This window comes from Oncorhynchus kisutch, linkage group LG10 (genome assembly GCF_002021735.2).
Source record: "Oncorhynchus kisutch isolate 150728-3 linkage group LG10, Okis_V2, whole genome shotgun sequence".
NCBI classification, from domain to species: domain Eukaryota; kingdom Metazoa; phylum Chordata; class Actinopteri; order Salmoniformes; family Salmonidae; genus Oncorhynchus; species Oncorhynchus kisutch.
In genome coordinates this window covers 24,169,918-24,186,017 of record NC_034183.2, presented here as the reverse complement: position 1 = coordinate 24,186,017, position 16,100 = coordinate 24,169,918, and the positions used below count along the sequence as shown (strand labels likewise).

The following is a 16,100-nucleotide window of genomic DNA, read 5'->3' as shown; positions in this document are numbered from 1 at the left end:
CCTCAATCCATTTTTTCCTAGATCTAATAAAGGCTCCTTCTGCTTTTTATTTATATATATTATCCAGTTTATTTTGTAACTCAATTAGTTCCATCTTCTCCTCCCCCAAGAGGTCAGCTGGGGACCTCTGAGAAAGGGAAGTTATCTTAATGATCACCTTTTCCTCCTCAGCTCTTCTGGTCTTAGCAAGATTGCTACCATATTTTCTAAGATATTTGGACACCTCAAATTTAAAGAGCTCCCAGTTCTTGCAATAAGATTTTTCTTCACAAGCCCTTTCCCAAAAGTGTGAGAGCAGATCTTTAACCTCAAATGTAACTATATCATTATTTAATAATGAGCTATTTAGCTTCCAGTAGGATGCTCTACCAAGGTTCGTATCAGGGGTAAATATTTTGATATCAATGTAAATAGCCTTATGGTCTGTGAGGGGAGTAGTACAAATATTTGTAGTAACACACTCACTATCAATACATTTGGATATAAGCCAAAAATCTATTCTGGATTTTCTGGAGCCTGTTTTGTTACTCCAAGTGAATGATCTTTCGGCCGGACACCTCTCTCTCCATATATCAGTAAGATCAAACTTTTCCATAAAAAATATTACACCCAAATTCTGATTGGTTGGCCTACCTGGGGGCCATCTATCAGTTGAATTATCTATTGTAATGTTAAAGTCCCCTCCTATCAATAATAACGAATTGGGAAATTTAGATAACCAATGAAGTATATGTTTCTCTATAGATTCAAGCAACTCATCATTCTCATGTTTGGTGTTGTACCCGTAGAAGTTTACAGTAATGAGCGTAATGTCATTGTAACTGATCACAAGACAAATAAAGTGACCAAAGGGGTCACATTCCGAGTGTAGAATATTACCACCAAAGGTATTTTTCATTGTAGTGACACCAGCAGAGCGTTCAGATCCATGGGAAAGCCAAATATCGTTGCCCCACTGTGACCTCCAGAAGTTGGCATCAGCAGAAATTGAGTGAGACTCTTGAAAAAAGCAAAAATCTGTTCGAAATTGTTTAGCAAATAAAAATAAGGCCTTGCGCTTCACACTGTTTCGTAACCCCCTAGCATTAAGAGATAATATAGACAAAGACAAAACAACAAAGATTATATAAAAGTATAAACTGTAGTTGTCACGAACCCCGCTTCCTGAGTCTGTGTTTGCCTGTGTTTCTGTCCTGGAGTGTGTTTCCGGTGTCCTGGAACGCACCCTGTCTGGTTGCCGGGCAGATTAGCTTGTTGGGAGATCGATGTTCACCCGCACCTGTATCCCATCAGTAATCTGCACACCTGTCCTGATCATCACCTCTCCCCTTCAAAAGCTCTGACCTGACATCCATTCCCTGCCGGATCGTTAGCCATGAACAGTATGTTGTGCCATAGTATCAGCCTCAAGTTGGATAGAATTTGTTTTGTTGTTTTGTACGTCTTGCTTGCCTTCAACTTACCTCCGTTTGTTCGGTCTTCAGTTACTCACCCGGATCATTTACCCCATTCCCGCCTGGTCATCGGAGGATTCCGCTTCCCCATTGGATCCACCTATTTACTCCCATCAACTCACCACCGCTGCCCGCTACGCCACCTGGATGTATCTACCCACTCACATTCACTTGTAAATAAATACTCACCTTCTTCCTACTCTCCTTGTCCTGGTCTGCTTCTGGGTTCGATTTTGAAGAAACGTGACAGTAGTAGGATGAGTCAAAGACGTAGGAGCAGTGAACGTAAACGATAAGGAACCGAGATCTGCACCATTTAAGTCAATTTAAATTGAAAATAGCTTATTCCATAATCTTTGAAATTCAACTCAACTGGAAATTATGTTCAAGACCAAACCAAGGGTTCTTGTAGTAAGAGAGACTAAAAACCCTCTTTAGTGTAATCAGGAACTATTCTGAGAAATAAAACAACATATAATAATTTAAATAAAAGGGTACCTACTATTTTAAGTACATGAAAACTGATCATAAAATAATTGAATAACAAAATGTTTTACATATAAACGTTCCTAAGACCTTTTTTGGAAATAAGTATTAATAACTAAATAGAACAATAACCGTGTAAAGTCAGAGCAGACCTGTATGCCATTTAAAACAGTATCTTAGTTACTGTATACATAAAACATAAATTCAGCTTTCAATCTTCTTCGTAAGTTTGTAGACAAAATAGGACTTCTGGTCATACAAGAACAAACTAATGAATTGAAATACCTGAGTATTCCTGTAAAATAGTCACCTGATGCTTGTTAGGTAAACCACACAAGGAAAATGAGAATACCATGGCTGAAACCATCAACCTGTTCCTTCTGGTGAGATTTTAGGGAGGAATATGGATTTCTGAACCACTGATGAAACCTCGTCCTCCGACGAAGTAAGCAGCCTTCCCCTCACTTCGTGCTATCTTGATCGTTGGCCACAACTTGTTCCTTCTTTCTATGTCTTCCGGGCTGAAATGCTCGGCGAAACGCATACCATGGCTCTGAAGGAAGGCGTTCTTCCTAGCAGCTTTCTAGACAGCATCCCTGTAGAATCTGGTAGTGAATAGGATGATGATACCCCTGGGTCTTGAATCGCTTTGCTGTTGCTTCTTGCCGAGGCGATGTACAACGTCGATGGTATCACCAACTTTGTTCTTCTCTGCAGGCAAAACTTCTTGGCAGATACGGATAGCCTCTCCTCGCACATCTTCATTCTCCACCTCTGGCAAGCCGTAGAGTCTCAGGTTCCATTTTCTTGTGTATTGTTCCAGATCATTGAGACGTCTATGGTAGACATTGTTATTCTTTTCCACCCTTTCCAATTTTTTAAAACTTTTGCCACTCTCGTTTTCACATCATTAATTTCACCACATGCAAACTCCACAGTCTTTATACTACGCATATTTGTAAACAATAGCTGGTGCACAAAATCTAAGGAAGTCTCTAGATTTTTCTCACCTGAAATAGAGTATCTTGTGATAAAATACAGACCACACTATTTGCCTAGAGAGTTTTCAGCTATACTTTTCGTGGCTGTTCATCTACCACCACAGACGGATCCTGCCACTAAGACCGCACTCAGTCAGCTGTATAAGGAAATAAGCAAACAGGAAACCGCTCACCCAGAGGCGGCGCTCCTAGTGGCCGGAGACTTTAATGCAGGGAAACTTATATCAGTTCCACCTCATTTCTATGAACATGTTAAATGTGCATCCAGAGGGAATTTAAAAAAATGTTTTATTAGGCAAGTCAGTTAAGAACAAATTCTTATGACGGCCTAGGAACAGTGGGTTAACTGCCTTGTTCAGGGGCAGAACAACATATTTTTACCTTGTCAGCTCGGGGATTCAATCTTGTAACCTTCTGGTTACTAGTCCAACGCTCTAACCTCTAGGCTACCTGCCACCCCTGTACTCCACACCTGTACTCTCCGCCCTTCATTTGGTAAATCCGACCACAATTCTATCCTCCTGATTCCTGCTGACAAGCAAAAATGAAAGCAGGAAGCACCAGTGACTGCTTGACAGTCTATAAAAAAGTGGTCAGACGAAGCAGATGCTAAACTACAGGACTGTTTTGCTACCACAGACTGGAACATGTTCCGGGATTCTTCCGATGGCATTGAGGAGTACACAACATCAGTTACTGGCTTTATCAATAAGTGCATCGAGGACGTTGTCCCCACAGTGACTGTATGTACATACCCCAACCAGAAGCCATGGATTACAGGCAACATTCACACTGAGCTAAAAAGTAGAGCTGACGCTTTCAAGGTGCGGGACTCTAACCCGGAAGCTTACAAGAAATCCTGCTATGCCCTCCGACGAACCATCAAACAGGCAAAGCATCAATACAGGGCTAAGATTGAATCATACTACACCGGCTCCGACCCTCGTCTTATGTGGCGGGGCTTGCAAACTATTACAGACTACAAAGGGAAGCACAGCCGCAAGCTTCCCAGTGACACGAGCCTACCAGATGAGCTAAATCACTTCTATGCTCGCTTCGAAACAAGCAACACTGAGGCATGCGTGAGAGCATCAGCTGTTCCAGGTGACTGTCATCACGCTCTCCATAGCCGACATGAGTAAGACCTTAAAACAGGTCAACATTCACAAGGCTGTGGCGCCAGACGGATTACCAGGACGTGTGCTCTGGGCATGTGCTGACCAAATGACAGGTGTCTTCACTGACATTTTTAACATGTCCCTGATTGAGTCTGTAATACCAACATGTTTCAAGCAGACCACCATAGTTCCTGTGCCCAAGAACACGAAGGCTCACGTCCGTAGCCATGAAGTGCTTTGAAAGGCTGGTAATGGCTCACATCAACACCATTATCCCAGAAACCCTAGACCCACTCCAATTTGCATACTGCCCAAACAGATCCACAGATGATGCAATCTCTATTACACTCCACACTGCCCTTTCCCACCTGGACAAAGGAACACCTATGTGAGAATGCTATTCATTGACTACAGCTCAGCGTTCAACACCATAGTACCTTAAAAGCTCATCACTAAGCTTAGGATCCTGGGACTAAAAACCTCCCTCTGCAACTGGATCCTGGACTTCCTGACGGGCTGCCCCCAGGTGGTGAGGGTAGGTAGCAACACATCTGCCACGCTGATCCTCAACACTGGAGCCCCTCTGAGGTGTGTGCTCAGTCCCCTCCTGTACTCCTTGTTCACCCACGACTGCATGGCCAGGCACGACTCAAACACCATCATTAAGTTTGCTGACAACACAACAGTGGTAGGCCTGATCCCCGACAACGACGAGACAGCCTATAGGGACGAGGTCAGAGACCTGGCCGGGCGGTGCCAGAATAACAATCTATCTCTCAACGTAACCAAGACTAAGGAGATGATTGTGGACTACAGGAAAAGAAGGACCAAGCACTCCCCCTTTCTCATCGACGGGGCTGTAGTGGAGAAGGTTGAGAGCTTCAAGTTCCTTGGTGTCCACATCAACAACAAACTAGAATGGTCCAAACACACTAAGACAGCCATGAAGAGGGCATGACAAAGCCTATTCCTCCCCAGGAAACTAAAAAGATTTGACACGGGTCCTGAGATCCTCAAAAGGTTAAGGAGATGATTGTGGACTACAGGAAAAGAAGAACCAAGCACTCCCCTTTCTCATCGACGGGGCTGTAGTGGAGCAGATTGAGAGCTTCAAGTTCCTTGGTGTCCACATCACCAACAAACTAGAGAGGGCATGGAAAAGCCAATTCCTCCTCAGGAAACTAAAAAGATTTGGCATGGTTCCTCAGATCCTCAAAAGGTTCTACAGCTGCAACATCAAGAGTATCCTGACTGGTTGCATCACTGCCTGGTACGGCAATTGCTCGGCCTCCGACCGCAAGGCACTACAGAGGATAGTGCGTACGGCCCTGTACATCACTGGGGCTAAACTGCCTGCCATCCAGGACCTCTACACCAGGCGGTGTCAAAGGAAGGCCCTAAAAATTGTCAAAGACCCCAGCCACCCTAGTCATAGACTGTTCTCTCTACTACCGCGTGGCAAGCGGTACCGGAGTGCCAAGTCTAGGACAAAAAGGCTTCTCAACAGTTTTTACCCCCAAGCCATAAGACTTCTGAACAGGTAATCAAATGGCTACCTGGACTAATTGCATTGTGTGCCCCTCTTTTACACTACTGCTACTCTCTGTTTATCATATATGCATAATTATTTTAACCATATCTACATGTACATATTACCTCAATCAGCCCGACTAACCGGTGCCTGTATATAGCCTCACTACTGTGTATAGCCTCGCTACTTTTATTTTTCACTGTCTTTTTACTGTTGTTTTTATTTCCTTACTTACCTATTGTCCACCGAATACATTTTTTGCACTGTTGGTTAGAGCCTGTAAGTAAGCATTTCACTGTAAGGTCTACACCTGTTGTATTCGGCGCACGTGACAAATAAACTTTGATTTGATTTGATGTGCTCAGAGGTTTATAAAAACGGAGAGTCATGTTTATATGACACCACCACCTATCAGAAGAGAAGCCTTAGGGGATGAGGGATATCCAGGGAACATACAGTATCACCACAATGCCTTTGTTCTCATTACAACTTAGAACTAGTTTGTTCAAGAAACTGTGTAGTACTGTATGTAAACGTAAAGGCCATGTTGCAAGTCAAATTTGCCAATATTAGTAGAATATACACCACTTGTTGGAGGAAATATATATTTGTATTTTTTATTCACCGGGCTGATAAAGAAAAATGTGTGAAGCGCGTACGCTAGTAAGCAATGCCCCCTCAAGTGCATGAGATTTTGCCTGTGATGTTCGTTCAGGTGAAGACTCTGGAGCTGACTGGGACGACATCTGGGAAGACACCGGCTACAAAAAAAGTAGCTTTTTCTCCTTGGCCTGAAGTCCTAGAATAAAACTAAAAGGATCTGCTTGAAGGCTATCATCTCTTGTATACGTGTACATTATTTTTGTTAGTAAAAGGCATGAACTTGTGAGCTGGTTTTCTAACTTATTCATCCTACTTTACTAGCAACTGGCAAGCTGTATCAGATGTGAAGGGTAAACAAATAGCTATATTTGCTAAGATATCCATCTAATTGTTGATTTAAAAAAAAATCATTATCTATCTAGCTAGGTAGATTTAAACTGCTGGCTAGCTAAGTTAGCTAATGTTACCTAAACCCCACCATTAGTCTGAGTTCAACACCTTAGCTAGCTAAGTGGACTGTAGCTAGGTGTCTAGAAAATAACAACTATATAGCTATGGTATAATACTGACTATTGTGAACACTTTTAATCAAACTACTTCGTTCCCCTGCTCGTTTATTGTTGCACTGGTGAGTGAATAAATGACAAGAAAAATGCCCCTCTAGATTTCACTGCAAGTAGGCTAATTTTGGTGTAATATGGTTGAATAGGCTTGTTCAAATGTACATTAGTGTTTCATTAGTTAACTAAGATACTGACTGACTAGGCTAATTCTTATTCATGTTTTTGGTGTTTCCAATGAAGAGAGTTAGATCACTAGAAAGTAACATGCACTCAGACCAGAGCCCGTATTCACATAGCATCTCAGAGTCAAAGTACTGATTTTAGGATCAGATTGTCCTTTTATATCACAATGAAGGATTACATTGACATGGGGGAGTTGGTCCTAGATCACTATTCCTACCCGGAAGACCCTTTGTGAATACGGGCGGTGGAGAAAGCTGTTGCTCAAAAAATCATAAGCTCTGTGTATTTGTCTGTTTAAATTGAAGTTATCACAGAAGTTAGTCCAAATTTGAAAACCAACATGACAAACATGATATGAAAAAGTTATTGTTTTGGAATCTTACAAAAAAAAGAACCTTTGGAGTTATAGAGCAGCCAAAGTGCATCGTTAGACATTTTGTTTGCCCTTCCTCTAACTAAACATAGAATCAGCATTTTTAGGCAAAGGTTTTTAAGAGCCACGTTACTAACGAAGACACTTGGAAACACCTTGGCTACTAAATGTACATAGTAAGAAGGTTCTAACAATGATCTTAACAGTATGAAGGCTCTGGAAAACGAGGCCCAGATTATTCCATCAGTAGGCTAAAGGCAGAGACTGAGGGCAGCTTTTAAGGGGACTCTAGAGCAGTGGACCAGAGTGACTCATGTTTTCAGAACCCGGCCTTGATGGGATTCCTGCCTCATTAAACCACTAACAACTGGAAAACACAAGGCTGGCTGGACAGCGCTGCTTACATCCATAATCTCCTCAGCAGCCATAATGGCCTTTGTTTTTATTTAAAAGATTATTGTGGCTGGAAAGTGTATTACATGAAAGGACACGATTGGCATGGCATTTAGGGCCCCGGGGCACCAACCTTTTTTTGGAAATCATCTATCTTACTATATTTCAACACATTTTGCCATGGTGCAGAGAAAAAAACAACTGTTTATTAGCTCATCTCGTGCTTTTTTTCCACATTTTGCCATCAGGCAGAGAGAAAATGTGCAGTTTAAAACATCATTTCCTGCTATTCTATTTTTTCCCACATGAGACTGAGAGAACATTTAGCAGTTTTGAAGCGAATTCCCTGCAATTCTAAACATTTAACTAGCATATGCTATCTGGGAGCCCGATCGGTTATCCAGCCCTGAAGGTTGAGCTATATTTCTGCAGTTTGTACATCAGTGTCAACAATGTGATCTGTGATTTTATTTATTTTTTATTTCACCTTTATTTAACCAGGTAGGCAAGTTGAGAACAAGTACTCATTTACAATTGTGATCATCTCTGATGTTAAAATACTTTAGCAGGTATGCAGGGGGCACTATTATCTCACAAGTGCACTTCTCCACGTGCAACCTGACTGGGTATTATATAACTGTCTCAGACATTGAATTAATCCATTTATTTTATTACTATATCAATATACTGTATTTCATGGTATTCAAAATGCCAGGGTTTCGAGTGTTTGAGAAAGAGACGAAGCAGTCATGAATTATGATAGTGACATTTTATATTGAGCCGTGAATAATTCTCTATGAAATCTATATTGAAATAGATATTTTGTATAACCAAGGCAGGAGTTATGTGAAGCTTTACTGATACATCACTCTGGATCTGCAGGATCTAGCTTCTAATCGTACATGATTCTGCTTCTAAAAGGTGAGTGTGCAATTGATAATGTAATAACGCCATTTATGAGAAGAAACAACAAAGCTCTTCAACACCTCATTTTATTGTCCCAACATTCAAAAGTACAAATAATTCAAACACAACAGTTTTATGAGAAAAAAAAAAAACATTTACAGCAAGATTTTTATTTTGTTTCCAGTTTCAGAAATTACCTAAACTAGCAAGGATAACATGAAGTCATTCATCGCAGTAATTGGATTAAGAATACTAAGAATAACAGCAATAATAATAATAATAACAATAATCAATAATCGATAAGTGATAGCATAAGTAAGAGGGACCAGTAAGGCCCTGTGAACTTTTTTCTTATTTTTTGTCTTTCAAGATAGTTAATAGATTTTCAGATAGTAAACAAACACATTTTAGGAGAAAATTAAAAATGACAAGAGCCTTGTTCCTCTCTTTACCTTCCCTCCTACACTACTGGCTGTTGATTTTCTATTGGCAGGCTGCCACTATAAGGCGCTACAGGGGATGGTGTGAGCCATAGGGGTTGGACATAGACCGAGGTGACACAGCCCCATGTTTCAAACACCCTTACAAACACACACACACACACACACACACACACACACACACACACACACACACACACACACACACACACACACACACACACAAATGTTTTCACAAACACTCACACACACAGACGCACAAGAGGGTCTAGACAGAACACAGGCACACATCATAAGAGTTTAAAAGACATAGGAAATATGTTCACACATCAGAACGACATTCTACTGGGGTTGTTGCATAATTCAAGCTCCCAACAGCTCTGGAGCATGAAAAGGGGTCCGTTGGTGTTCTGAGGTCAGAACCGTATAGTGGTTGGATGATGTCAGATGGGCTGCCTAAGACGTGGTTATGAGAGAGTATGTATATGCATGTCAAAGTGTTTATAATGTCCCTACACCTCATGTTTTCTGGTTCAACAAAATCCAATTCAGTACTTCTGGAACCATTCCCGACCTTTACCTTTCAAAATATATATAATATTATAGTATATAAAATATAGAATGGGTACAATCCATGAAATACCTTCAGTCTTTTTAAATTGCAACAACTGCCATAAGTACAGTTAGTGTGCAATGTTCAAGATCTCTTTAAAGAGATGTTCTTATGTAACTTTCAAACATGATGATTCTCTAAAAATAAGTTTGACTCTTAGGTGAATTGACTGATTACTCAAGTGCAATGAATGACCCTCAAATACAATGGACATTTATTTGCTCATCAAATTCATGTGCCCGAGTTTCCAAAATTGGATGTTATAAAATGTTTGAAAACTGAAAACTATACTTCAGACCCACATTTTTGCATAAAGTTTCATCACAAAGCGGTAGTGTGGAGGGAGGGTGCGGAGTGGCTTTAAAACGACACAAACTGATCACAGGTTATATTGAACCAGAACAACTGTTATAACATTCTATTAAGACTAAACTGTATTGAAAAAGATTTAAAGATTTTGTTTAACAAGACAAGAAAAAAGCAATAGCAAATTTAACTATCAACTAGGTTATGCATAGCGAGTAACTGTTTCTAGTAATAAGGGAAGAGCGTCACCAACCCTCTTGACATTTTTTTTAGTTTTCAACTTTTGGATTTTTTATATTGTAATTTTGATATATCGGTACAAAGCACAAACGTACTAAAAGTTCTCAGTGCAGTGGACTAACGGAAGAGCCTCTCCCCTAGTCGCTTGGTTCCCTTTTGCTCAGAAACGTCCTCCCTCCCTGTACCAGAATCACGTAAATACACAGACCGAACAAATAAATACCAAAATAAATAAATCATTAATATAAATAAATAAATAGTTGAAGCAATGAAACAATCAATAAATAATTAATAAATACGTTATTTTATAAGCTTTTGTTAAATTTCTTTTGCCGCGGTAGTTAACAAAAATGTAATCCAAAACGTTTTTTTTTCCCCCCCACAAGCGACATGACAACATATTAAACAGGATTCCTCACGAGTTTTCTAAATAACTGAACCATCACTTCATAAAGTTGTCATATGAAAAAGACAAGCTAAAACAAAAAACTGTGACAACTCATATAGATATAGATATTGTAAAACAAATGTAGACTATATATTATCTATTTGTACACAACAAATAAAGACACCGTTGTAATAGATCCTTTGAGGAAACAAATATCTAGACTAACATAACTAGCTAATTATTATAGAATTTTGACAATGCTTCACACTCAGCAAGTAACCTAAAAGTCAGCAAGCCAAAGAAAACTGTTTTAGGTGATTCTTACATGGCCCAAAGTCCGTCATCTGGTTTTTCAGCAAGGAATAATCTAACCAGATGGGGGCCAACAATAAAAGTAAAAAAGAACAGCAGCTCAATTCAATGTCAGCATCAAAGTATTTTTTTCCTCTAAACAACACATAGAACAACAAACTTGGATATTTAAGATACGTGAATCATGTAATATAGCACCTACTGTTGATCGCTAAAGGACGTTCTTTTCAAATTCCACAAAATGATAGCAAAGAAATCAATAGATAATGTAGGTTTTCTAAATGGATAGATGTGTATATAGTCATTACTGATATCCCATAGACTGACAAAAAGAAAACAAGTGGACAATGCTTCTTGCTTTGGGCTCCGGACTGTGAGGATGGTTAGGCCTTGAAAGACCTCTTTCCCTTCCCTTTTGGGTATCGCTGTTGAATAATTACGCACTATGAAAAATTACGAAGATCATCTGCCTCAATTTGCATCCCTTGACAAAACCTTCCATCTACAAAATCATCGCCAATCAATTTCTCCTAAAAACAAACAACCTTTGATCCTAAAAAGTACCACTGCAGAACGAACAAGACAAGGTGGCGCACATCCCTCCCCCCACCCTCTAATTAGCCAGTCAAAATATTTTTCTATTTTTTCAAATCCAGATTCTTGTAAAAATTCTTCAATAATTCTTATTTTAATTATCATATTATAAAAATAGATTTTCTTCTCTTTATTTTTTATTTTTCTAAATGCATTTTCAAGCAAAGAGATTTTCTCTTTGGCAATTGTGTTTTTTAAATCACTTAACGTGTCACCAGGAAAGCTAACCCATCCCCTCCCTCTCCCGATCTCCCAAACCCCAGTGAGGAAAGACATGTTTTGTTTGCAATACAAAACATTTTTTTTTTATATTTTTTTTCTGCATCAGAGAAAACAGGATTGTGTAATCCCTTAGAATTTATAGGGGTTTTTAATATACACAACAAATGAATGAATGGTCACCAATTTAAAAAAGAGCCCCCTCCCTTCTTCTGTCAGGGAGGCATAATTCTAACGACAGTGGATCCGGATTTAAAAAAGAAAGAAATCCTGAATCAAGAACAAGAAAGTTCAATCTAAAAAGGATATTCTCTTCTTTGAAATAAGGGGACTGGTTTTGCTACTGTTTACATAGAAGAGAAAATCATTTAACAATCACAAGAACAGAAAGGATATACAACAGGAATCCTGTATTATCACAGGGATTCCCAAATTATGGATATTTTTATCTTTCATTTTGTAATACTTAGGCAACATTGGCTTATAGGTCCAAAGCTATATTATAAGCCATTTCTAGTTCTTTTTTGTTTGTTTGTTTGCTGTGTTCCTGTTGGAGAGTTGCTGTGTTGGGCGACTATAAGGGTGATGGTGGTGACAGGGGATTTGGAGTGAGGAGGGGTTCAGGACTTGTGGGTCTTGTTGGTCTTGAATGAGACTTGCAAGACGCGGTCGCCCAACCGGTACCCATTAAGACTGGCGATGGCCATAGCCGCCTCGTCGTAGTTCGTCATGGTGACGAAGCCGAAGCCCTTGCACTTGTTGGTGTTGAAGTCGCGGATGACCTTGACGTTGTTGACCGCTCCGAAGGGCCCGAACAGCTGCCACAGGACGCTCTCGTCAGAGTCTGGAGACAGGTTGTAGACAAAGATGCACCAGCCAGTGCCTGTGTGGCCAGGGATGTTCATGCCCACCAGGCTAGTCATGCTGTCAATGGTGATAGGAGAAAACCTGCACCACAAGATAGACAGGGAGAGAGATAGGGAGGGAGATAAAGAGCACAATGTTAAGTGAAACAAATGTCAAATTGAGAGAAATAGGAAACCCACTGCGTGTGCATGGATTTGCTAGCTCTGAGCTTGTAGGACAAGCCATTTCCCTATACACTCAAGTTCCCCTCCAAGTGTCCAAAGTGAAACCAAACTCAAGCATCTACTGTATTGGTTTTAAGTATTTATAACTACCTCCAACCAGCCCTCAGTACATACAGTGCCAACCAACCGCTCTAGCCTTCCTATCCATCCAACATGTATTATTACCAGTGTTACCCAGTGCACAATGCACTGTGGGTATGTCTGTCTGTGTACAGTATCCTCCTGCTAGACTATCTCCACTCTATCGCTCCTCGCTATTGACTGAGCGGCTTCTTCTCAAGGCTGACTGCTCTGCGGGGGCCTGCTGAGAAATGTCTCCAGCAGCAGCATACGAGGGAGAGAGGCACAAGGGAAGCTTTTCTCCTTCTGTCTCCCTGAGTGTCTCTATTGGGAACTAAATTGCAGGAACTTGCTGAATTAAAACATTTTTAAATTCATCAGATATTGAGAATGCAACCAAGTAAATCTGCTCTTATTCGCCCTGTAATCTTCTCCCTTTTTGCAATACAGAGATTTGAATGCTCAGTTGACTTCACTTACTGCCTTTCTGCTTAAAGGAAATTGCCACTTTAAATAAAAGTTAAATTGTATAAAAGGTTAATTTCTTATGCCACCTCTGTAGGAATGACTATAAGCATTATTGGGTATGCTTTAATTGAGATTTCCGCTTTACTGCAGCTGTCTCAGAAGAAGCCTCCTCCTTATTCAGGAAGGAGAAAACCAAATGGAAAATGGAAGCCCTTTACAGCCCAGTACCAGTAGCAATACGACCAAAGTGTATTCCATCCACCAACACTGCAGTCATATGTTTTGGGGTGGATGAGGATGACAGTGATCATAGTCTTGTATTGGCAAGAATCAGTACTACATGAGCTTTAACATCTTTGCCATCACAATATTCTGTTTGGTATTGTTTGTGTCTCATTACAGTCACTCTATCTACTGGTCTCCTGAGTGGTGCAGCGGTCTAAGGTACTGCATCTCAGTGCTTGAGGTGTCCCTACAGACACCCTAGTTCAATTCCAGGCTGTATCACAACTGGCTGTGATTGGGTGTCTCATAGGGTGGTCACAATTGGCCCAGTATTGTCTGGGCTTGGCCGGTCATTATCTTGTAAATAAGAATTTGATCTTAACTGCCAAGTTAAATAAACGTAAAATAATATATATTTTTAAAATCCATGTCAAATGAATATTTTTAACAGTAAGTCTTCCCTTCACTAGAGGTCTTAAAACATACAGTTATGAATATAACCACTGTTCCCTGAAGGAGGGAACGGGGTATAACATACCTATGGGCAGTCAACAACAAATCATACTCACCTGAAAACTGAAATCATGCCCAACTGGCCAATGGATGCCAAGCCCGCCCTCAGAAACCCTGCCTTCCTGGCTATAATACAGGGGCCCGCATTAATTTCCTCAATTCAGTAACGCTCTTTAGTGATCCCAAACCCCATGACGGCGCGATACAGTAGCAGTCAAAAGTTTGGACACAACTACTCATTCCAGGGGTTTTCTTTATTTGGACTATTTTCTACATTGTAGAATAATAGTGAAGAGTCAATGATGCTTTACCCTGGTCTCCTAAAACGTATTTTGGCTCGCATGTCATACTACAGGGTATAGAGACAAAAACCGTACCTGTACCATTACACTGGGTCCACTTAGTGTCAGACTTGGTATCAGGACGTTTTCATGTTGGTGTAGAGTCTACACTGCCAGTAAAAGGAGTCACATTACTACTAGGGAACTATATTGCTGGTGGTAACGTCACTCTTGTGTTAGAAGTAGTAGACAACCCAGAAATCAAAACTGCAGATGATAAATTGGTTCAAGCATTTCCACGTTTCCCTGCTTGTGTGTTAACGAGGGTACAATCTCGCAAGCTGGGAGATGTGGTGGATTTGTCTAGTTCCATTTTTGAGAATGTTGAGGTAGAAGACAATGCACCGAGTATTCCTTCTTCAAGGCCGACAGTATTTACCCCCGTAAAAACTAAGGCAAAGGAAAGCGAAATCGCGCCCCAATTACATGTTATTCTTTTGTCTGTCACCCCCGAGAAGGTGATTGAATGTCAAAAAGGAGACACCAGTCTTCGCAAGTGTTTTGCATCGGTAATTTCCACTGAGGAAGCTAAAACTAAGGAGACTGCCTACTTTATGGAAGCAGGAGTTTTGATGCATAAATGGGCAGCACATGACACCGTTAATGACTGGAGTGAAGTGTGTCAAGTGGTTGTTACTACACCATTCTGACAGCATATGCTCTCACTCGCCAATGACCAGGCATAGTCCGGATATATGGGGATCACGAAGACTTATAACCGAGTACTTCAACATTTTTTCTGGACAGGTTTGAAGTCTGACTTGGTCCAATTTTGTAAAACATGTCATGTATGTCAACTCACTGGGAAAGCGATTCAAACAGTTCCTCGTGCGCCGCTCTGCCCGATTCCTGTGGTGGGGGAACCGTTTGAATGAGTGATAATCGATTGTGTAGGCCCGTTGCCGAAAACCAGGTCAGTTAACCAGTTCTTACTAACAATAATGTGCAGTGCTACTCGATACCCAGAGGCTATCCCTCTCAGTACTATAATGGCTAAGACTGTGGTGAAGGCACTAGTGAAGTTCTTCTCTATGTTTGGACTCCCTAAAGTAATCCAAACTGATCAGGGAACCAACTTTGTCATAACTGTTCTCAAATGTGTTAAAGACACTGTGTATTTCCCATCAGTATCATCTGGAGAGTCAAGGGGCCCTCGAACGCTGGCATCAGATGCTAAAGGCGATGCTATGCAAGTATTGCATACCAGTACCAATTGGGATGAGGGCGTGCTCTTTGTCCTATTTGCAATCAGGGAAACAATACAAGAGTCCTTAGGGTTCAGCCCTGCGGACCTTGCGTTTGGACACACCCCACAGAGTCTGCTAAAGTTTTTAAGGAGCATATCCTATCTCCTACACCCAGTAGCGTAGCTAAAAATGTGGTGGATTATGTCAGTAAGATGCGGGAGAGGCTGCACGCCGCATGTGCGTTTGCCCAAAAGTCTCCCTCTTCGTCTCAAAAGTGCATGAAATGACATTATGACAAAGAGGCTGTTGGCCGTTCTTTTGAACCAGGGGATCAAGTCTTAGTTTTGTTGCCAATCCCTGGCTCATCTCTGTCGGCACGTTTTTCTGGGCCATATCTTGTGGAAAATAAACTCAGTGACACCAATTATGTGATAAAGACCGTAGGCATTCTTCCCGTGTGTGTCATGTTAACAGAACAGGATAAGGAGGACG

The 16,100-nt window shown here is 40.9% G+C and overlaps 1 protein-coding gene across 9 annotated transcripts in view; it reads right to left on the bottom strand.

Annotated features, from left to right (window-relative positions):
* Positions 1-8,685: 8,685 nt before the first annotated feature.
* The window catches only part of LOC109897492 (ELAV-like protein 4), an 82,701-nt gene continuing 75,286 nt past the window's right edge, over positions 8,686-16,100 (bottom strand). For all 9 annotated transcript variants that reach the window (XM_020491989.2, XM_031833351.1, XM_020491988.2 and 6 more), the window contains one exon: positions 8,686-12,671. In XM_020491989.2, the coding sequence (XP_020347578.1) occupies positions 12,344-12,671 (328 nt within the window). In that variant the 3' untranslated portion in view covers positions 8,686-12,343. The remainder of the gene's footprint in view (positions 12,672-16,100) is intronic.